Source organism: Natator depressus, chromosome 19 (assembly GCF_965152275.1).
Source record: "Natator depressus isolate rNatDep1 chromosome 19, rNatDep2.hap1, whole genome shotgun sequence".
Classification (NCBI taxonomy): domain Eukaryota; kingdom Metazoa; phylum Chordata; order Testudines; family Cheloniidae; genus Natator; species Natator depressus.
In genome coordinates this window covers 18,462,821-18,485,874 of record NC_134252.1, presented here as the reverse complement: position 1 = coordinate 18,485,874, position 23,054 = coordinate 18,462,821, and the positions used below count along the sequence as shown (strand labels likewise).

The 23,054-nt window shown below is 49.6% G+C and overlaps 1 protein-coding gene across 1 annotated transcript in view; it reads right to left on the bottom strand.

Annotated features, from left to right (window-relative positions):
• Positions 1-1,221: 1,221 nt before the first annotated feature.
• Positions 1,222-23,054, bottom strand: part of SDC3 (syndecan 3) — a 188,070-nt gene continuing 166,237 nt past the window's right edge. The window contains exons 2-5 of the mRNA XM_074934678.1: positions 17,031-17,148; positions 14,771-15,336; positions 4,532-4,808; positions 1,222-4,217 (exon numbers count right to left, since the gene is read on the bottom strand). Of these exons, the coding sequence (XP_074790779.1) occupies positions 4,051-4,217; positions 4,532-4,808; positions 14,771-15,336; positions 17,031-17,148 (1,128 nt within the window). The 3' untranslated portion in view covers positions 1,222-4,050. The remainder of the gene's footprint in view (positions 4,218-4,531; positions 4,809-14,770; positions 15,337-17,030; positions 17,149-23,054) is intronic.

The window sequence follows — 23,054 nt, the reverse complement described above, 5'->3', positions numbered from 1 at the left end:
TCTGTGGCCGGAGCCTTGTCAGCTAAGCTCTGATTTCAACGGTTAAAGACTGCCCATCACTTTAGCATGTGGGCTACCCAAAAAGAGATCCCTAAAAGCCAATGCTGCTGCTGCTGGGAAACACGCTACATCCAACTGACTTTCTATTGGCTAGCTGGTGTTAAGCCACAAGCCAGGACAAATACCTGCACCTTCCACCATGCATTGGCAGTGTCCAGCCTTTGATTGACACCTGGAAGAAGAAAGTTCCAGCGGTCAGAAGTTCAGTTAAAACAGGGTGACAGACTGTAACCACCCGGGTTTGAAGGGGGAGTGACTGCAGAGTCAGAAGCACTGTTGTGAATTCAGTACCCCTGGGGCTGGAGGGCAGCTGCATCCTGGGCTCGCTGAAGCTTTCCAGGCAATCAAGACATGCTGTGTACTGCAGGTCATGGGATAAGGCAGCAGGCGCAGAGCCAGAACTTCAGATGTGGAATCACTGAAATCCCATTTTGGGGCTTCCTTTCTTGACTATGAGCCCACTGGAGCTGAGGGACTCACCACTTCACCAAATCAGGCCCTACAAACCAATCAGCATCTGAAGCAGGTGGGGGAAGCAGAGAAGGTAGCCAAAGATTTGCACCATGTCCCCTAGCCACACAAACCCAGGGTTTGTTAAGATGCTGCCTTACACGGTACCTACCGTGAGTTGATTTTCATAATACATGTCCTGTTTCATTACCAGATCAACAGCTGGGGAAAATCACCTGCTTTCCACCCTTCCCTCCCTTTGATCAAGGCTCACACCAGGTTCTCACCAACCCCGCCCCTCCTTCTTCCCCTCCCCCTGGAGCCCCAGGAGAAACTCATATTTCTTCATGTGTTGAGAGCAGGATTTTCAAAAGCACCCAGTGGAGTTAATCCTCCAACTCCCATTGACTTCCAATTGGGTCCCACAATCCTAACCCCACTGAAATCAACAGGAGTCTTTCCTAGTATTCCGGTGGGCCGTGGATCAAATCCTTGAAGCATTTGATTATTGACAGCTCTTGGATGATTTCCTCCAACAAATTAAGATACAGAAAGCCACATTCCTGGTATAGTTACTTCTAGTCCCCCAGCCGATGCACAGAAGAGAAGACATCAAACACATCTGGAATGCTTATTCCTAGCTGTTGATTCTTACAGCTACCCTTTCACTTGTGGATAGCTGAGTCAGTTGGAAGGGCCGACTGGTGACTGATTTTAATTTTTTTTTTTTTAAGAAAAGGTATGCTACAAGCCAAGATAAAAATCTCCTTGAGATCACATCTACCTTCCAGTCCAAGAGAGACACAGAAAGAGAGTGGTAGCAGCAGCTACTGGACAATAAATTAAGACATTGGTCAACTCTGATCAGTGTTTTAGATAACTATTTTTTTGTCTTTTTGTACTTTAAATTCTTTTAAGAGAAAGAAGGATTTTTCAGCCTGCTCTAACACTCACATTTTGAGATCGTTACTCCCTTCCGAACCTGTACAAGAGTTAAGCAGCGGGATTACAACTTAATACCAGCTGAGAGGTCTAAAGGTAAAAGCTTCAGTGGATAATAATAAAAAAAGTTGTATTACAGTACTTCAGACTATTAAGGAAAAAAAGTAGAATGGAGCCGATTAATGAGGAAGCTGAGTAAAGCAACATTTAAAAAGTTAAGCTTGGAGGTTTTAATATATACTCAAAAGATTAGGACCATGTCTTTCAAAGGGGACTAATGGTTTTTGGTTGCCTCCGCTTTTAGGGTGTCCAAATTGAGATACCTTTAAGGGGCTTGATTTTCAGAATCCACTCCCTGAGAATTAGACCCCCTTTAAGGTGTCAATACAGTACCTTGAAATAAAGACAGTCAAAATCAAAGTCCCTTTTGAAAAATCTCAGCCTAAAGCTGGTGAGAAAAAACAAACCTCCATCCAAATTTGCACCAAACCTTGAAACATTTGGCGCTCACATCCTGGGAGCCCTGGAGGGGCCCTTTCATATGACTGGCAGCCTCATTCTGATGTCAGTTACACTGGGATCAATCAGGAATAACTCTGCTGACATCAGTGGAGTTACCCTGGTGTGACATCAGAACCAAGCCCAGGGTGTCATTCTTGTGCCTTTCACCAGATACCAGCTGGTATCACCGGATGTTTGCTTTGACCACAATTCTCCTCTCCCATCCACATGGCAGAGCCACTTTGTTCTCTGGGCTGTGCTGAAACCTTTTCTGGTTCCATGAGCAGATCATCCCCAGCACGGCCCACTAAAAAGAGCCCACGAGGTCCCTGGCCAGAGGAAGGTGAGATAGCAGGGCATATCCTGCTCCCAGTTACATGTGTGCCCTCACTGACCCACAAGAGAGTTCCACGGGGAACAACAGCTTTGGATGGGTTATTTGGGGGGCTTGACCCAAGCACCTCCGGATGTCAATGCCTGTGTCTATACTGCCTGAGCTAAATGCCCATATGGTGCCAATGGTGACATCAGGATGTCGACCGTTTTGTTTTTTTTTATGATTAAATACAATAGTGAAGTCAGGGCCTCAAAGGAACATGGTCAAGATCCAAATAATCTTTTTAAAAACCCAGTTTCCTTAACTGTATCACGAACAGCCCTTTAGATTATTAAAGCCGGCCAATTCAAATTTCTCACTGAATGTTCCACCCTACGGGCCCAATCCCTGGGTTCTGGATTGGGCCCTCATGCCAGTTATTCCCTTTCCATCTTAAACGCACCTCAGATGATTCAAAACACATTAGTCAGTTTCACGGTTGCTTCTAGTTGGTTTCCCTTTTGGACAAAGCTGATCCAAAGGCCAGTGGAAGTCAGTCAAGTCCTAGCGCAGGGCTGTAAAGTTTAGACAGGAGTTTTAAAAATAAAAACTCTAAAAAAAATAATGGAAACATTTCATTGGATTTAATAAATGATACATCTTCAAGCTAAACTGACCTGACAGTGACCCTTGAAAACCTACTGTTGTCTCCTTCATTTTCTTTATTTCCTGTAATTTGACAGGCGCTATCACCAAACACCATCTGAGGAGAAGGCTGCGAAGTGCGGCTTGATGAGGTTTGTGAGATATTATCACATTCAAAGGAACACAGATGACCTTTTAGCCTTTTGTTGTTTGTTCTTGTCAATCCCCCGTCCCCCAACGTCCTGTTTCCCTTAAAAACGTGAGTGTGGGTTGTCTGCAAAGAGCAGGGTATACTGCACTAGCTGCGTTTTATTCGTCACAGTGAAAACCCAGCCAAAGCAAGGTCCCTGTCAACCAAGCCCCTGGTCAGCCCACAAAACATGGTTTCGATACACTTAAGGTCTCCGGCTGTGCACAGCAATGCAATGAAGTGAAGCAGTGTCAGGAAGGGAGCCCCACACAACTGCAAACTGTGGCTCCCTGCAGCTATGCGAACTCTCTGAGGAGGTGATCGAAAAGCTCCGCTCTAGCCCACTGGCCACTTTTCATTCCGAGAGCAAACCACAGCATTAGATGTTTCATCTCATTGTGCTTTTTCAAGGCTTGACACTGTATTTGACAGTCACATCCTCTTTCCAAATAGAGCCATGGAGCAGCGATTCCCAGTAAGAAACCAACCCCCAACCCAACAAAAAGAAAGAAACCCCTCCCTCTCCCCAAATTCCCACCCCTACCCCGATTCTGGTAACAGGTGTTCAGATCTCAGAGTCAGTCGTGTTGTTTGGTACACCCAGGAAACTCCAACCATCATCAGGAAAAGACCACCCAAGCATGCTCTCATCTGAGGAGTGATCGCATAGGCACTGAAAGTTGGCTGCCCGTTCGCTCCTCACACTTGCTGTCCCCTGCAAACGCTGCGTCCGCTGGAGAAAGGTTACGGTATTCGTTTGAAATCGGTGACACTTTTATTTGTATATTTTTTAACTGAAGATGTTTTTTTTTCTTTTTATTATAGTGTTCGTTTGTTTGTTCAACTCACAGTCCCATCAGAAAGAGAGAGAGAGAGAGAGAGATTGGATGGGGAAGGGTGGGGACAGAGGGAAGTTGAACTGAGAGAGAGGCACTCTGGGCTCTTTTTATGCATAGAACTCCTCCTGCTTGTCGGGCTTTTGGTATGTGACATTCGCCTGCTTTGGCTCCTCCAGTGTGTAGCTCCCCTCGTCCTTCTTCTTCATCCGGTAGATGAGTAGCATGACCAGAAAGGCAGCAAAGAGCGCCCCGACCACGCCGCCCACGATGACAGCTGCAACAGACAGCAAAGGAAAGAGCCAGTCAGTGAGCGGGACAACAGGGTCTCCTGGCCACCAACAGCGTGGCTGACCCCCAGGCGTCCAAAAATCACCAATGAAACCCCCCGGAGAGATTTAACAATAATAATTTGGGGGCCTTTTTATTTGCCTACCTCCCTTTCTGCCCCCACCCGCCTCCCAGTCAACTGGGTGGAGTTCAGGGTGGGGAGGGGTCACTAAGGCCTTCTGCAGAGGTTTCGAACTCCCAGGAGACTCTGCTCCTCTCCAGCTGCAGTTACCCTGTCAGCATCAGAATGCCAGGCCTCACCTATTAGCACTTCTTTCCTCTCCAGGATGTTTTTCTGGGGGAGCTGTGCAGCCGAGTTCCCAGAGTCTATCGTATTGTCTATGAGGCCGGGCTCTGCATTCTTCCCCAGCCCCGGCCCTGCTGCCAGGGTAACCGCGGCGATCACTTCGTTATTGAGCTCTGGCTGAGTCGTGTCTTCCTCCTCGCGGATTTCGAAGTCCCCGCTGGGCCCTCCGCTGACAGGTACCTCCCGCTCGTTGTCGAGGGCCGTGGACACGGTCACATCCAGTGGCTCAGTCTGGGGAAAGGAACGAGACAGAGGAGGAAAGAGAGTCAGTCATCCAAAGGCTTGGAGGAGAAAGCATGAGGAGGAACTGCTTTGAGCTTCGCTCTGCCCTTCCCCTGCCAGATCTCCCCAGCTCCATTCCCGCCCCCATCCGATGCAGCGAGAGAGACTTTGGGACCCAAGGCAGCTATTGCATTGTGGTACCACCTGGGGGCAGGCTGAGTCGGGAGGGCTGAGGCTGAATGCTGGGTAGCTAGGTCAGTCCACCCCATCTGACAGCTTCCTTGAAATGTCCTGCCAGATTGCAAGGAGCATTAGACATCCCCATCCTTTGGGATTTTTAAGAGCAGGTTGGACAAACACCTGTCAGGGATGGTCTAGATAATACTTAGTGCTGCCTTGAGTGCAGGGGACTGGACTAGATAACCTCTCGAGGTCCCTTCCAGTTCTATGATTCTATCTTAGTTGACACCATAAGCACCCAGCCTTTAAAACCAGGTTGGCCTGAACCAAACCTCGCCTCCTCCCATCCTCAATACCCCTGAGCATTTTAGAGCCGCTCAAAATCCCAGACCAATATCTGGACCTGAATCTTGCACACAACTCATCTTCATAATGGACCGAACTGAAATCTTGGATCCCAGCTTCTCCAGAGCGCTAGGATTTATCATCACTTGACTTTCTGGCCGAGAGCCGATTGAAAAACAGAAGGACAATTTGGTGCCAAAGATCCAAAATTGTTTCCATTTCATGGGGTTTGAAATCAGCCATTTTTCACAAAATATTTTTTCTGAAACACTCCCATTTTCCCCTTGTTGCCATTAAGTACAACACAATGATTTATGTCTCAGGTTTCTTATTTTCCTTCTTTTTCCCCCCTGTCATTTTTCACAACTTCTCCAACTTGCAAAAGCAACTGAGTGGCAAAAGGGAAAAAGGTGCTGAAATTCATTCAAAGCTGGAGACTTTCTGAAAAGCTGCAGTGTCTAGAAAGGGGAGGGGTGGGGGATGCCTCTAGGCATGTGTTGGGGAAAAAGCCAAAATTGACATTTCAAAATTTTGAACATTTTTGAAACACCAAAGCAAAATTTGCAATTTGCAACCAAATGTAACAACAGTTTTGTTTCTGTCTGGAATTTGACACCCAAAAATGTTGTTGAAAATGCCATTTTCTTGAATATTTTTTTCATTTTTGATTTTGGGAAAATGTTGCAGTTCAATCATTCAGACTGGCTCTATTCATTACTCTTGTCACCTCCTCCCCTCTGTGTGCAGGGCGCAGGGCCTGGGGCAACCTGCTGGTGCATGAGAAGAAGGGTTTGTTTCAAAATTTATCTAGATCTATTTAAAAACAAACCAACAACAACAAAAAGGGGGGGGGGGAACACCCACAAAGGAAATGGAAAAAACAAAAAATAAAATAAACGTTAATTTCAAATAAAATAAAATGGAACAAAATGTTTTGTTCGACCCAAAATGATTTTTTGGTTTTGGCCACTGAACTGAGAAGTCAATGATTCGTTCAGCTCCGGCAGTGGGTCTGGCCCTTGGTCTTCACATGCTCCAGAGCCTGCAGAGATAGATTCCAAAGGCAGAGAGGCAGGTGTGGTTTTGGATCCACTGCTGGTGGTTTTCCCCAGTGGGGTCACTGAGTCTCTAACCCTAAGTGCCCCTGATTCCGCCTTTGTGCTGGAGGCAGGGCCCTGCAAACTGCGGGGCTCAGTAAGCCCAATGAACAGACATCGTCAGGAGGGTCTGTCCTCACGGGCTAGCATCTGTCACAACAAAATTCAAGAGTTTGAGGACACCAGGAAGCTCCCCAGCCTGGGTCCAATCCTGTGCTCTGCCCCAAGGGGGGAGGGATAGCTCAGTGGTTTGAGCATTGGCCTGCTAAACCCAGGGTTGTGAGTTCAATCCTTGAGGGGGCCATTTAGGGATCTTGGGCAAAAATTGGGGATTGGTCCTGCTTTGAGCAGGGGGTTGGACTAGATGACCTCCTGAGGTCCCTTCCAACCCTGATATTCTATGAACCAATGGGCCTCTTCCCTGTCTCCCTTCAGCCACGCTTACAGCCTGGCCCCGGAGCTACTGGCAGATGAGCTGGAGTCACAAGCTCGTCTTTGCTGGGGATGGCGTTGGGGCCCCAACATCCTGCTGCCCACCTGACCCCAACATCCCTCAGCTACAGGGCAGCTCCCAACAAGAGCCAGAATCTGCATCTGGGCCTGTGTTGCTTTCATAGATTCATAGATATTAAGGTCAGAAAGGACCATTATGATCATTTAATCTGACCTCCTGCACAACGCAGGCCACAGAATCTTACCCACCCACTCCTGTAAAACCTCTCACCTATGTCTGAGCTATTGAAGTCCTTTCCATCTGCAGGCCAACCGACCCGCCAGCTGCCTGCGGGCCCAATCCCCACAGGCCAACCGACCCGCCAGCTCCCTGCGGGCCCGATCCCCACAGGCCAACCGACCCGCCAGCTCCCTGCGGGCCCGATCCCCACAGGCCAACCGACCCGCCAGCTCCCTGCGGGCCCGATCCCCACAGGCCAACCGACCCGCCAGCTCCCTGCGGGCCCGATCCCCACAGGCCAACCGACCCGCCAGCTCCCTGCGGGCCCGATCCCCACAGGCCAACCGACCTGCCAGCTTCCTGCGGGCCCGATTACTGCAGGCCAACCTACCCAGCAGCTCCCCACATGCCAACCTACCTGCCAGCTCCCCGTGGGCCCAATCCTTGTGAGCCCAATCCCCGCAGGCCAACCTACCGGCCAGCTCCCTGTGGACCCGATCCTGCTGAAGTTCCATTAGCTGAGCTGCTACAGAGCCAGCCCCCTTGAGCTAGCAGCTTCCCCTCCTCAGCAGCGATGCCTGGCTCCCCAGTCACCGCGATCCCTGTCTTCACTATCAGGACCTGCCTTGCCACAGTCAGTCTCCAGGCCTGCCGAGCAGCGCAGCTGCTTCTCGGGCTAGTCAAGGCCGGCGGGCAGCACAGGGTCCCCTCCTTTGCACTGCTGCCTTTAAAACAAGCCCTAGGGACGCGCTGGCTTCCCAGGACCATGCATCTCCTCCTTTTGTGACAGAGATTAGCTGACAGCTGGCGGGAGCCTGGAGCAACGCAGAGAAAGGGGAACTCGTTTCGATAAGTAACTCCATGTCTCAGTCACCGCTTCCTTCACACAGACCCTTCAGTCTTTGGATCCGAGAGCTCAGTGGATTACACCCACCGCCTATGCGACCCCAGGGGCAGGAAATGCACCACAAATGCATAATTGCAGAGCAGTGGGGTTCTGACTGGCCAGGGAAGTGTCAGGAGACTGCATGATGAACTTGTAAAAGATGCAGGGAAACACATCCGTTGCCTCCTGCAAACCAAACGAGACCCATGCAGGAGCTGTGCAGGGACATTGATTTTTTCATCCCTTTGCATGGGGAGCATTGTCTAGCAGACAGAGCATGTGGCTAGGAGACCTGGGGGCAAGTCACATCATTTCTTAGTGCCTCTGGTTACCCTCCCACTCTTTGTCTTTTTAGATTGTAAGCTCTTTGGGGCAGAGAGCTGCCCTCACTAAGGGTGTGTCTACATTGCCATGGGGAGTGTGACTGCACTAGGTGTAGACAAACCTGAGCTAGCTTTGATCCAGCTGGCTCAATTAACAACAGCTGCGAAGACACCGCAGCATGGCTGGCTACATGAGCTAGCCCCTCCTGCCCAGGGCCTCGGGTACACAGTCAAGGGGCTGCCTCCCATGCTCCTGCCTCCTCACTGCTATGGCCGCTGGGGCTAGCTTTGAGCCAGACAGCTCAGGGCTGCAGTCACGATTCATCACACGGCTAAACAACAGAATACCAACTGAAATAGATACAATATTTTTGTTTTTCTACATTTTCAAATATATTGATTTCAATTACAACTCAGAATACAAAGTGCACAGTGCTCACTTGATATTATTATTTTTATTACAAATATTTGCACTGTAAAAATGCTAAAGAAAAGAAATTATTATTTTTCAATTCACCTCAGACAAGTACTGGAGTGCAATCTCTTTATCGTGAAAGTGTAACTTACAAATGTAGATTTTTTTTGTTATATAACTGCACTCAAAAACAAAACAATGTAAAACTTTAGAGCCTACAAGTCCACTCAGTCCTATTTCTTGTTCAGCCAATCTCTAAGACAAACAAGTTTGTTTACATTTACGGGAGATGCTGCCGCCTGCTTTTTATTTACAATGTCACCTGAAAGTGAGAACAGGTGTTCTCATGGGACTTTTGTAACCGGCATTGCAAGGTATTTACATGCCAGATATGCTAAACATTCATATGCCCTTTCATGCTTCGGCCACCATTCCAGAGGACATGCTTCTATGCTGATGATGCGTGTTAAAAAAATAATGCATTAATTAAATTTGTGACTCAACTCCTTGGGGGAGAATTGTATGTCTCCTGTTCTGTTTTACCTGCATTCTGCCCTATATTTCATGTTACAGCACTGTTGGATGATGACCCAGTACATAGAATCATACAATCATAGGACTGGAAGGGACCTCAAGAGGTCAGCTAGTCCAATCCCCTGCATTCATGGCAGAACTAAGTATTATCTAGACCATCCCTGACAGATATTTGTTTAACCTGCTCTTAAAAATCTCCAATGATGGAGATTCCACAAGCTCCCTAGGCAGTTTATTCCAGTGCTTAACCACCCTGACAGTTAGGAAGCTTTTCCTGATGTGCAACCTACACCTCCCTTGCTGCAATTTAAGTCCATTGCTTCTTGTCCTATCCTCAGTGGTTAAGAAGAAGATTTTTTCTCCCTCCTTCTTGTAACAACCTTTTATGTACTTGTTCATTTTAAGAACACTTTCAATGCAGATTTGACAAAACACAAAGAAGGTTTTAATATCAGATTTCTAAAGATAGCTACAGCACTCAACCCCAGATTTAAGAATCTGAAGTGCCTTCCAAATCTGAGAGACACGAGGTGTGGAGCATGCTTTCAGAAATCTTAAAAGAGCAACACTCTGATGCCGAAACTACAGAACCCGAACCACCAAAAAAGAAAATCAGCCTTCTGCTGGTGGCATTTGACTCAGAGGATGAAAATGAACATGCGTCAGGTCGCTCTGCTTTGGATTGTTATCGAGCAGAACCCGTCATCAACATGGACGCATGTCCTCTGGAATGGTGCTTGAAGCATGAAGGGCATCTGGCATGTAAATATCTTGCGACGCTGGCTACAACAGTGTCATGCAAACGTCTGTTCTCACTTTCAGGTGACATTGCATACAAGAAGTAGGTAGCATTATCTCCTGCAAATTGTAACCAAACCTGCTTGCCTGAGTGATTGGCTGAAGTAGGACTGAGTGGACTTCTAGACTCTAAAGTCTTACATTATTTTATTTTTGAATACAGTTTTTTTTGTACATAAGTGTACATTTGTAAGTTCAACTTTCATGATAAAGAGATTTCACTACAGTACTTGTATTAGGTGAACTGATCTTTTGTTTTTTACAGTGCAAATATCTGTGATCAAAAATAAATATAAAGTGAGCACTGTGCACTTTGTATTCTGTGTTGTAATTGAAATCAGTGTATTTGAAAATGTGGGAAACATCCAAAAATATTTAAATAAATGGTATTCTATTATTGTTTACCTTTTTTAATCGCACAATTAATCACGATTAATTTTTTTAATCGTTTGACAGCCCTAATTAGAATTAGAAAAGCACAGAGAAGATTTAGGAGTATGGAACAACTTCCATATGAGGAGAGATTAAAAAGACTGTTCCGGTTCCAAAGGAGAAGGCTAATGGGGTGGGGGGGAGGGTATGATCGAGGTCTATAAAATCATGACTGGGGTGGAGAAAGTGAATCAGGAAGTGTTAATTTACCCCTTCACATAACACAATGACCCAATGAAGTTAATAGGCAGCAGGTTTAAAACAAATATAAGGAAGTGCTTCCTCACATAACGCACAATCAGCCTGTGGAACTCATTGCCAGGGGATGTTGTGAAGGCCAAAAGTATAACTGGATTTGAAAAAGAATTAGATAAGTTCATGGAGGACAGGTCCATCAATGGCTATTAGCCAAGATGGTCACCCCTCCTCTGGGTGTCCCTAAACCTCTGACAGCCAGAAGGTGGGACCGAATGACAGGGGTGGATCACTCAATAAATTGCCCTGTTCTGTTCATTCCCTCTGAAGTATCCGGCATTGGCCACTGTCGGAAGACAGGACACTGGGCTAGATGGACCTTTGGTCTGACCCAGTATGGCTGGTCTTATGTTCCTATGTCATTGAAGCTCACTTAGATTGTCAAGGCCAGATTTACACAGGTGTTCAGGAATCTAAAGATGCAGATAGGTGCCTGACGGATTTTCCAAAGCACCTAAGCAGGTTAGGCACCCAACTCCCATGGGACCAGTTAGGCCAGCTTGCAGAAAAGCAAAACAGGGCCTGAGTTCAAAGTCTGGACCCAGATCTGAGCAGATCTCACAGCACTTTAGAAGGCGGGTCAGTATTGTTATCCCTATTCTTCAGGTGGGGACAGTGAGGCACAGAGACGGGAAGTGACTTGCCTACAGTCACCCAACAGGCAAGAGGCAGAGTCAGGAACTGAACTTAGAATCATATCATAGAATATCAGGGTTGGAAGGGACCTCAGGAGGTCATCTAGTCCAACCCCCTGCTCAAAGCAGGACCAATCCCCAACTTAGCTCTCCTGAGTCCATGTCTCTATCTACTAGGCTACACTGCTGCCCCCAAGTCAAAGGTAAAGACAAGACAGCGCTCATTGTGCTAGTTGGTATTCAAAAGGTGCGTGTGCATGTTCCTATCTGATGTGTGCGGCAACCAAGAGCAACAGAACAACACTCAATCAGGACTGGTTTGACAGCAGCATCCAGGGACCCCAGTGAGACCAGGGCCCCATTGTGCTAGGCTCTGTGCATACACCCAGTGAGCAGCCGGCCCTACCCCAAAGAGCTTACAGGTTAAATAGACAAGACAGGAAACGGAAGCGGTATTCTTATTCCTTTATATGGATGGGGAGCTAAGGGATGGAGGGACTTGTCCCAGGCCACGCAGGGGGTCTACGGTAGAGTCAGGAACCGAACCCGGAGCGTCTGATCATAAAGCCAGCCTTCCTCTCAACTGCTTCCACTGCCGTGGCTACTGAGCTGTTCTCAGATCACCCATCTGTGCTCTGCCTGCTCCCCACGGAGAGAACCTGTCTCTGGATCAATCATTAAACAGCCAGCCTCATCCGTGAGGTTGTTTCAGGCACCTGAGGACATGGGCAGGGGCCATCTGCCCTTGCTCCACAGTGACCTTCCCTTGACACAAACCTCAGCTTGTCTTGCCCTGCCCCTGGAGGTCACCCCAAACAAAAGACATCTGCTCTCCAAGCCCAGCGCTTTGCAGCGCTTCTAGCCTCATTGCTGCTACTCCGTGCCCTAGCAGCAATCTGCAGGCCTGAAAACTAGACCATGCCTAGGAATGAAGACAATGGCCTTCAGCCTCCAGCTGACTCAACTTGCTGCAGCATTGCTGAATATCTCAGGCCACCAATCGCTACACTGGTGCCCTCTTCAGCACTGACACAGATTCGAGGTCCTTGCCCTGATCTTCAACACCCTCAATGGGATGGGCACAGGCTGGGCCAGGGAGCTCCTCCCTCCATCACCCACAGCTCATCAGAAACCACAGGGCAGTCCACACAAAGAGCCAGACTGGGAGCTGTTTTAGTGGGATGGCTCCCACGACAGGTTGGGACAGACCCAGATTTCTGAGCCGTCAGCACTAAAAGTAATGCCCAATGAGAAAGGACAGAACAGCCCTGGGCAGGGCCCTGCATTCTCTCTTTACTTCTGTCAAGAGCATTTCCACCCCAAACTCGGCCACTCACAGCTATGGTCTGCACAGCCCCATGCACTCCGGAAACAAACCAATAAAGGAACGAGGCAATTTAGGAGCCAGGCCTGGGAATTAGAGACATACCAAGAAACAATTAGGGATGAGAAGCAAGGGCAGAGATGGAAGGTGCGGGTGGAAGGCATGAGCAGGCCTGCTGACAGCGATTCCGGGCCCCAGGGCACAGCAGTCAAAAGCTGCAGCTGGGGGCCTCCGGGCCCTTTTAAATCACCCAGGCCCCTGGGCAATTGCCCCCTTTGCTCCCCCGTTGACGGGCCTGGATGTGAGAAGAATCCTACACCCCACACAGCTCTGTCCACGTCCTGCTAGGTCGTCACTTCATTCAGCTCGGCTTAAACCTTCAGGTCAGTAAAAAAACCCACCAAGACCATCCTGACATTGATTGTCGTCCCCCCCCCGGAAATATTAATATTGCTGAATCCCTCAGCAAAGCCCCTTCTCCTCCTAAAACAGACAGTGAACATGCCGGGGAGAGGGATTAAGCGGCTGGAGGGATAAGAGGATGGGATGCTCAGGGGCTTTTCATTATTCTTTCAATATTGTGAAGCAGTTTCTGACCAATGCGGCTTTGTGCCCCTCAAGGAGCAAGGACGGCGGCGCTCGTCCCATTCATACATCACGGCCGGGATGTTCAAAGGAGCCCGGGGGAGCTAGGCTTTGAAAATGCCAGCACTCAGGGTGGAAAGTGGCGGTTGCAGGATCCGATCCGATCCCACCCTTCCCGGCTTTGTCTTTCCAAAGCCTCCCCTGCGCACAAGGCCCAGCCAACACCCGCGTCCCTTGCTGCTTTGCTTAAGGACTTGGCCCATAGTTTTGCCGCTTGAACTGTCCCAGGACACTAAAGGCAGCATCGCCCCCCTAGCATGAATGCAGTGATACGAGTCCCCGGAGCTGTTCCCGATCCACTGCCAGCATGGACAGGCTATACCACCATCAGGCACCAACACACCTGCCGCCATACTTGGGTTGTACCAATGTAGCTATGTCAGTAATCACCCCCTATCCAACAGACTGTCCAGGTAAACAGTGCAAACAGTGTGTGTAGACCAGGCCCCCGCCCCCCCATTTCCCCACAAGGTCACCTTGGATTTGTGATCAGAGCTCTGGGCTGGAACCCCTTGTCCTGACCCCATCTGGGTCAACCACCCTGCTGGCTGTGAGTGACATGGCTTCAGGCATGGGAAGCATTATGTCCAGCAAAGGGCCCCACACCGCCTTCCAGCATGTCACTAGCACGTAGCACTGAAGGAGTCCGAGGCCTTGCCTACACTTGAAAGTTGGACCAGTCTAAGTAGGGGTGCGATTCAAAGGACTCGAGCAGTGAGAACACGAGCAGATCTCAGCCTCAGGAAGTCACCCGCTACGCACTTTGTGCCGCCCCATTGCCCGGCTGTGCCCTCTTGTGCTGTCCTAACCTATTCTCCCCTCTCCTCGTTCCCTGCACAACCGGACACCCACGGAGCACTATGCCCCCAACCCCCTCCGAGGCCGTTGCTTAGCCTGTCTCCACTCAGGGTCTTTCACCTCCTAAGTTCTGATCCTTACGGCTCCCCAGTTTTTGTTCTTCTCAGAGCTCCCTCTGGTGTGCCCTCCTCTGTCTGGCAGGAAATGACTCAGAGAAAAAGAACTAGATAAGTTCCTAGAGAATAGGTCCATCAACGGCTGTTAGCCAGGATGGGCAGGAATGGTGTCCCTAGCCTCTGTTTGCCCGAGGCTGGGAGTGGGCGACAGGGGATGGATCATTGATGATTACCTGTTCTTTCATTCCCCCTAGGCACCTGCTATTGGCCACTGTTGGTAGACAGGATACTGGGCTGGATGGACCTTTGGTCTGACCCAGTCTGGCTGTTCCTATGTTCTTATGTAGATCCAAGTTTTCACCCTCCCCAACCCTCTCGCTCGCGCAGTGCTCAGAGCTGTCTGGCCATTGCTGTGACGTTGCAGCTCAGGCCAGAGCCTGGACTCTCAAGCCTGGGGGCGGGCAGAGGGTTCCAGCCCTTCAGTGACCCAGGGTAGATATGCCTTTGTCCCATACCTGGGGTGCGTCCGTGGGGGCCAAAGTAGCAGCCGGCGGTGGCAAGACAGTGCTTTTCTCTGTGACGGCCATGGTCCTGGAGGTGCTCGACTTTGGGCTGGCTCTGGGCCTGGCAGCGCTGGAGGTGACAAGCCGGGACGTGGCAGGCTCCGTGACCGTGCTGGCTTCTGTCACAGATGTGGTCGGCATTTCCAGAGTGGTGGCCCGCGTTGTGGCCATCGTCGTGACGAAGGGGGGCAGGATCCTCCGGACGGGTGTTGGCTTGGCAGTGGGAGTGGTGGGGCTGGCAGCAGCAGCAGCCGTTGCGGGTGGCGGGGTGTCACTGGCTGTGGCACCGGTGGTAGTTGCTTTCCAGCCTGGAATCACCGGGGCCTCTGTCACCCTGGGGATATACAGGACGCTGGTCGCCTGCTCAGGGGTCCTTTCTTCGGCAGGTAACATTTCAAGGGGAGTTGCCACGGGCTGCATGGATGTGACAGGCAGCACGGCTGGAGTGGTGGGGAGCGTGATGGAAGTGTCCGTGCGGAGCCTCACCGCTGTCTCGATCCCAGACTCCTGCTCAAAATCTACAACAGAGGCAAAGGCGAGGCTGTGAACGTGCTGCTGCCCCGGCAGAGTCATGGCCCTGTGAGAAGCAAGGAGGGATTTCCCCAAGAAGTCACGAGCCACAGAACTGGGATCGGGGTGTCCAGCATGCCCTGGGTTTGGGGCTGACTGCCCTACAGCAGTGGCTCAGGGGATCTGTGCGCCAGCTATAGAGAGGAGAAGGGTGCACACTGTGACGCTGGCAGACCAGGTGCCAGCTTGTGCCAAGGCCCCTAGGCCTCACTCAACACTGCCAAATGCAGAGCTGGAAACCAGCGTGTTAGTATTGCTAAAACAGGGATTAGCTTTATAGAGACGTGCCTAGTGTTTGGACTTTAAGGAATGCTTGTAAATTGCTCCCTGCATTAATCTCACTGATCAGATCGGTATCCCATGCTCTAAGGTAATGCTGAAGTGTTTGCTCTACAACTATAAAAATGTTTGCCCAGAAACTGGAAACCAACCCCTCAGCCAGGAGAGAAGCATTACCGAGTGTGAAATACTAGTTTACACAGAAGGTGTCAGGTCTTGCTCACAAGAAGGCCCATGGGAACTAAATGAGCCATTGTAGAACATCAGAGGAGAAAAGAGTTTGTTGATGGCTCCCCTCACACCATGAAGATGAGGCGTGCGAGAGAACTTGTCCCATCAGCGTGGACTCTGGGGGAAGGGAATAAAAATCCCTGATGGGAAGGAACTGCATCTGTATGCTGCTTGGACTCTGAGGGGCAAGGATGACTAAGCATAAGCAAAAGATCCCCAGGCTTGGCCTGGGTTAGCCCTAAGGGACAAATAGAGCTTGCTTATTATACAAGCTTTGATCATCTTTTAGAACCTCAAACTGTAACCCATTTGTGTGTCTATGTTTACCTGTTTTAACCTTGTAAATAACTCTCATTTATTTTTGTTAGTCAATAAACCTTTTGCTAGTCTATCATAGGATTGGCTACAAACCTTGTCTTTGGTTTGAGATCTGAGGTGCAATTGACCTGCGGTAAGTACCCAGTCCTTTGGGACTGGGAGTAAGCTGAATATTGTGATTTTTGGTGTAAGAGACCATCTGTCACAGCTTGCCTGGGTGGCAAGACAGATCAGAGTGCCCAACGGGACTGTCTGTGACTCCATGATAAGGCTGTTATAGGGCATGAGGAGTTCACACTTGATACTTGGGTGGGGAGCATCTGAGTAGAGAGCTCACAGCCAGCCTGGGGTTTGTGCCCTGGTTTGTAACAGCCAGCCCCGAGGCTGGTACCCACAGCCGTGAGCCACTCCGGACACCCTGACGCACATTTCCATGCATCACAAAGGCAGAGCCCATTTTCATGTAATACTGACACGTGCCAGCACCCTGCAAACGTCGCAGGGCCTGTTTGCAAAGGCCAGGCACAGAACTCCCAAGAGCTGCTGTCAGCAGGGGAACCTCGCCCTGCAAAAACAATCCCCCTGGGGCTGGGAGAGGGCATGTGCCCAAACCGATGTAGGTTGGAGGACCGGTGTTCTCCACCGGGGATGGGTGAGGTGTAATTTACTCCCTTCTCTGGCGCTGAACAAAGGACACTCTTGATGCTCTAGTCACCTCATAGGCTGAGCGTTGAAGGCAAAGGCAGACTCCCAGGATTCAGCCAGGGATCTCTTATCTGATCCCCTCCCCTAGGGGCCTTTACTCTATACTTACATCCCGAGCCAGACCCCGAGTAGAGATCATCAATTTCATCATCCGCAAAGGGGTCGTCATCCCCTGACCCTTCCAGGTCCACGGGCCTCTCGTAGTTTTCATTACGCCAGCGCTGTGCCTGGAATCAAGCAGAAGAGAGAGAGTCATGTAAGGAACTTACTAGGAGCAGCATTATATCGTCACACAAAGACCCCACCTCAGATCAGGGCTCCATTGTGTTAGGCGCTGCATGCACACAGAGTTAGAAACACTCCCCCAGCTGAAGAGCAATACACTGCAATAGACAAAGGGTGGGAGGAGGAGCAGAATGAGCTGGAAATAGAGCCCAGGACCTGCGCGGCCATGTCCAGTGCCCTACCCATTGGACTCCACTGCCACTCACCTACAGCCCATGTGTTCTGGATGCACACAACCCCCTCTGAGACTGTTAGGAGCTGCAGGCTGCTGCCCATATGTCACTGCGGGGCCTTGTAACAAGGGGTAAAATTTCCCAAAGTACCTATGTGATTTAGGATCATAAGCCCCATCTTCAAAAATGACACTTAGGAGCCTAACTCCTATTGAAAGTCAATGGGATTTAAGCTCTTAAGTGCCTAAAAATGGGGTTTGGGCTCCTAAGTCACTTAAGCACTTCTGAACATGTGAACATGTCTCTGTTTGGGCCTAGATCCTCTGTCTCTGGAGATATTAATGCTCTGCATTATTATCATCATTCATTATTTATCGCAGTAGTGTCCAAAATGTTCCAGGCACTTTCCGAATGCAGAGGAAGACACTGTCCTTGCTCCACAAATAATACACAATCCCAGAGTTTTGAAATTCCTCCTGCTGCGCTGTTTTCAAAGAGGAACTCAGTATTATTCAATGAACTTCACTCTGCAGGGAAGATTGAATTGTACAGCTCCCTCTAGAACTGCACAGGCAAAATGAATGTCAAGTTTTGAGGGGGGAGGGAGGAGGCAGATGTGCTTTGAAATTTATTAACTTACAAAGGGAAACTCAGTGATTATTATGAACATCACAGCAGAGGCGCCAAGCAAAATCCAGGTCCCAGGGTGCTGTACAAACGCACAGTGAAGCTGGCCAGCCCAGACACCTTTCTCTGCTGCTGGTACAGGTGAGCAGAAGGTGCTAAGTGCACAGCAAAGGGAAACTCACCAAAGCCAGTCGATTTCCCTTTGAAGTCTGCTCCAGTGGTGCAGGCCCAGTGCAAGGGGGGAGCTCCTTCCCACAGGGAAGTGACAGGATGCAGAGCGGGGAAGGCGATAGCGTGTTAGTGGGAGAGAAGTGAGGGCTTGGTGGGAGGTTTATAGCACCTAGGGACCTCAGATAGAGAGCCTGGCTAGTCCATAAAATAATGCCCCTTCCGAGGTCTGAGTGGAAGGGAACCAGGCTGGGGGCATCACACACACCAGAAGAAGCCGCCACCCTCTCTGCAGTGTCACAAACCCAATGTCAAGTGCTTGGGGGTCATTGCTGTGAGAGCTCAAAGCCCTGCACTCTGTCAGCGGTCAGAGTGGACCACGTGTTAGGGAGTCCTGGACCCCACATGTGTATATTACAGGCCTTTCTTTTCTTTCATCTATTTAAGGGTCCCAGTAGCGCTCCTGGGCCTTTCGATCCATCCCCTTCAAATGGAGGGCAGCCTCCTCCCTCGGATTGATTCAATCAAGGAGGAATCCATCTCTTTGATGGAGGCCCGTGCTGGGTGCAGTTGACAAGGTAGGTAAGATGACGTCCTAATAGGTCTTCTCCATCTCTAAATTTTTATGCTTCTCTGGGTCTCTGCTTGCCATCAGCCAACACGCTCGGCCACAGATTTATTGGTAATGACACATTTGCCAGTAGGGCTTAGAATAAGGGTCTGCCACTAAAAGATATCCTTAAAGGGCATCTAGAATCAGAAAGGTGCTGTACAGCTTATGGGAGGGTCCGTGTTATTCTCTTCTAGAGCTGGATTTTCAGAGTGCAGGGCCATGTGCAAAAGCATTTGTGCAATTGCATGCCTAGCTGCCATGATTGCAGTAAGCGCATGAGCACACCAGGCATCGCCCCCTGCAGTCAGACAGCTACATAGCTACTTGCCCAGGTAAATGTGCTATTTGCACATGCAGTCTTAGCAACCAGGTCTGCAATTGCTGGTACATTTTTACATGGTCTCTGTCTCTGACAGAAGCACCCTCTGCTCCTCTCACTGCATCCGCTTATCTGGCACCAGCCTCCCCTGTGCTTCTCCCTGCAATCTCACCATGGCTGGTGCAACAGCCTTCTCCTCTGCAATCCTGCACCTTGGAACAGCCTCTCTGGATCTTTTCCCCTGGCCCAGCTCAGCTAAAACTCTTTCTTTCTCCCTTGCCTGCAGCTGTTAGTCTCTCTCTCTGGCCAGGTCTACACTACAGACTTATGTCAGTAAAACTGTTGCTCAGGGGTGTAAAAAACCCACACTCCTGAGCAACGTAGTTACACTGACCTTAACCTGCCGGGGTAGACAGTGCTGTGTTGGTGGGAGAGCTTCCCCCATGCAGTGCCCAAGCAGTGTTTTAAGTGTAGCCCTGCCCTTGCTCTCTCCCGCATTTGTTACATTTTGGCCATAACTTGCATTATTTAACTCCCTCACTCTGGAAGCCCCTGTCCAAAAGAAGGGCTTGATCCCACTGGATGCTAAGTACCCTCCATGCCTACTGAAGACCAGGGGAGCTGCAAACAGGATTGGGCTCTGCAATTGCATCCAGCACATCAAGAAAACTTCCAGAGCGACGGGAAGGAAACCTGGCTCACAGCTGTCCAAGAAGGTGGGATTCCTGCAGACAAACACAGCCCCTGCACACTTACACTGCAGAGACAATGGGCTTCTCTCTCTCTCTCTCTCTCATTGGGCGCCATTCGGAGTCAAAGCCCCCGAGTAAAGATCTGAGCCCTAGGCCCCGCCACGCGAAGACTCTCCCTCTGCACTTGGGGGCCAGGCTGTTCAGATTTCACAGCCTGGCGCACGAGAATCATACACGGAAAGTTTATTTGGATTTCCAACAGCCATAGCAGAGACCCAGCCAGCGGGGCTTTGCCCACAATGGGCTCATTGACTGACAAGCCCCTGTCTCCACTCCTGGCACTTGCTGTACCTGGAACGGGGTCGGTCATGGTGCCAAATCTAGCTCCAGCCGAGAGGGTTTCTGTCCATCCCGTTGGGCAGAGCACTGTCAACTGCCAGCGGGGTGTAATCAAAAGTCCCCACTGCTGTCTGGAGCATTTTACTGGGGGGTATTGTTAATGATTTCTGCAAGGGAGTGGGCTGTCCAATTACGATGCCAGTTTCTCCTGACCAGATCAAGGGTCTTTGTACGGGAGCTAGAAACTCTCCTGTACCTTGACCTTCCAGTACATTAAAGCTGATTATAACTGCCCACGTAATACGTCAGTCTTGTTAAAACTCTGGCTCCAGCAGTGCCTCTCTGAATGGCTCCCATTGATAGGGTTGGGAAATGGGACCGTGTGCAAGTGTCCTGGTTCATGGACTGTCTGGCTAGGGTTGAGAGCGGGGGTGGGGTGTCAGAACAGCTGAGTTCTGTACCTCACCGCACATTGACATGCCGTGTGTAGTTGGACAAGTCACTTAGCTTCTCTGTGCCTCAGTTTCCCCCTTTGTATCATGCAAATAATAATATTGTAATAAATTGATAGCTCTCAAGGAATTTCTCTGCATGCTACGGCCACTTAAAACTCCACAGGGATTGCAGGAATAAAATTCAGTCCGCCTGCTCTGTAAGTCCAGGCCCCTGATGGTTGGACTAAACAAGAATCCTCATCAGCTTGTAGCAGTACAGGGCTTATGGCACATAGCGGAAAAGTTCTACTTCCACCCAGTAGAGGACAGTGGCGCATACACTCACTAGCCATGTGCTACAAGAGAGACCAGTTTCGCAGTGTGTTGTAAGTCTTCATTAATGTTGGGGAAACACTTTGCAATCATGGGATGGAAGCTGCTCTGGAAATGCCCTGGAGAGGTGAAAAGCCCCAAGCCAAGCTGCGGCTCCAGGTACCCTTTTTTCACAAGGCAGATTTCCCAGGCTTCCCTGGTAGTCACTTCAAAAGTCGACAGGTGAGATTCACCCCTGTACAGAGGCCGAGACCAAGGCTCAGACACCAGTTCCCTCTCTGCATCCCACCAGCTCCCTCTCTGCGGAGCCAGCACTATTCACCACAAGCATTGACAGAACATGAATCAGGCTCCAAAAACTCATGAGCTTGGCTTAAAGATCATCAGATTTCTTGTTTTTTTTAAAATAATACCTTTGGGTTCTTTTTATGCTACTTGGTGCACTCAGTCTCCAAGGTGCACTCAGGTCACATGTTTAAGCACCTCTCTGCAACCCTGACAGCCAGACACTTACTTTTCTTTCTTAAAACGAACACTGAGATTCTCACCTAATCACATGCCTCCTGGAGCAGGGGCTTTTTTACACTAACTATCGCGAGACTCACAAGAAAATCACGAGAGTTGCTTCGTGCAGGCCCTCTGCACAGGGGTGACTGTCCGCAGGCATGGCTGGCTAGCGGAAGATCCTGGCAGCTTAGTTATTAGAGACTCCAGAGTTCCATATAAGGTCACATTCCATCCATTTGACCCTCCAACCTCCCAGTAACAAGAGCCAGATGGGCAGACCTCTTGTCAAACTCATTCCCTGCTTACTGGAACCAGACCAGGCAACTCCAGCCATTGACTCACTGGCTACTTGTGCTTGGAATGGGAAAGCAAAACAAGGAGAGCTCGTTCCAGGAATTCCTGAGCTGATGCATAGCGTGGCCAGCTCCCCGCCCACCCCCACCAAGAAAAGGCACGTGCAAACCAATCCTTGTACCCTGGATCCATTTCGCTGGCACAACAGATTGAAACACTCCAGCACCAGCAACCTGGCTCTGCCACGGTGCCCCCCTTCCCTTGGGAGGTCAGGGGGTGCAATTGCAAAACACTGGGCTAAAAGACCGGCCAGGAATAGTCAATTAAACATGGCTCTGCAACCAGTGGGATTTGTTGCTGCTGTTCTCAGGTAGGGTTTCATAAGGGTGACATGAGGTCACCGCCTCACTAGAAATGTTCAAGGGGATGAACTCCTGTTGGGCTTGCATTGGTGCAGAACGATGCAGTGGATGCAAGGAGGCTTGGCCATAGCATCATGACATCATCGTGTTCTGATGCAGCGCTACAATGCAAGGGAGTCTCGTGGGCCTCTTGAGTGATGTCAGTCTAGAAACATCACTGCCAACCACCAGAAAACTATCTTCAAAAGAACATCATTGTCCCCTTCCTCTGAGGATCTCAGTGTGCTTACAGCCGTTCTTTACAGCACCCTTGTGAGGTAGGCATTATCCTCAATTCACAGATGGGGAAGCTGAGGCACAGAGCAGTGACATGATTGCATAGAATCATAGAAATGTAGGGCTAGAAGGGACGTCAAGAGGTCATCTAATCCAGCCCCCCACGCAGAGGCAGGATTAAGTAAACCTAGACCAGTGGTTCTCAACCAGGGTACACAGAGCTCTTCCGAGGGTACATCAACCCATCTAGAGATTTGCCTAGTCTTACAACAGGCTCCATAAAAAGCATTAACGAAGCCAGTACAAACCAAAATTTCATACAGCCAATGACTTGTTTATACTGCTCTATCTACCGTACACTGAAATGTAAGTACAATGTTTATATTCCACTTGATTTATTTTATAATTACATGGTCAAAATGAGAAGGTAAGTAATTGTTCAGTTATAGTGTGCTGTGACACTATGTCAGTTAACGTCGATTTCACCGTGCAGCCACAAAGCGAGGAACAAATATTTCCATTCATAATAATCAAAATGTACAGATAGGCAAAGTAAGACAAATACTTCTTGAGAACACAGTCCGTTTGCTTTAAGGATATTTACAGCGTATATTTTGACATGCAATGTTGCCTGTTCGTGTTTTAACAGTTATAAAGCTCTAACTCTTTGAATCTCGTCTGACATTAAATGTAGCCTGGCCACCCCGGCAG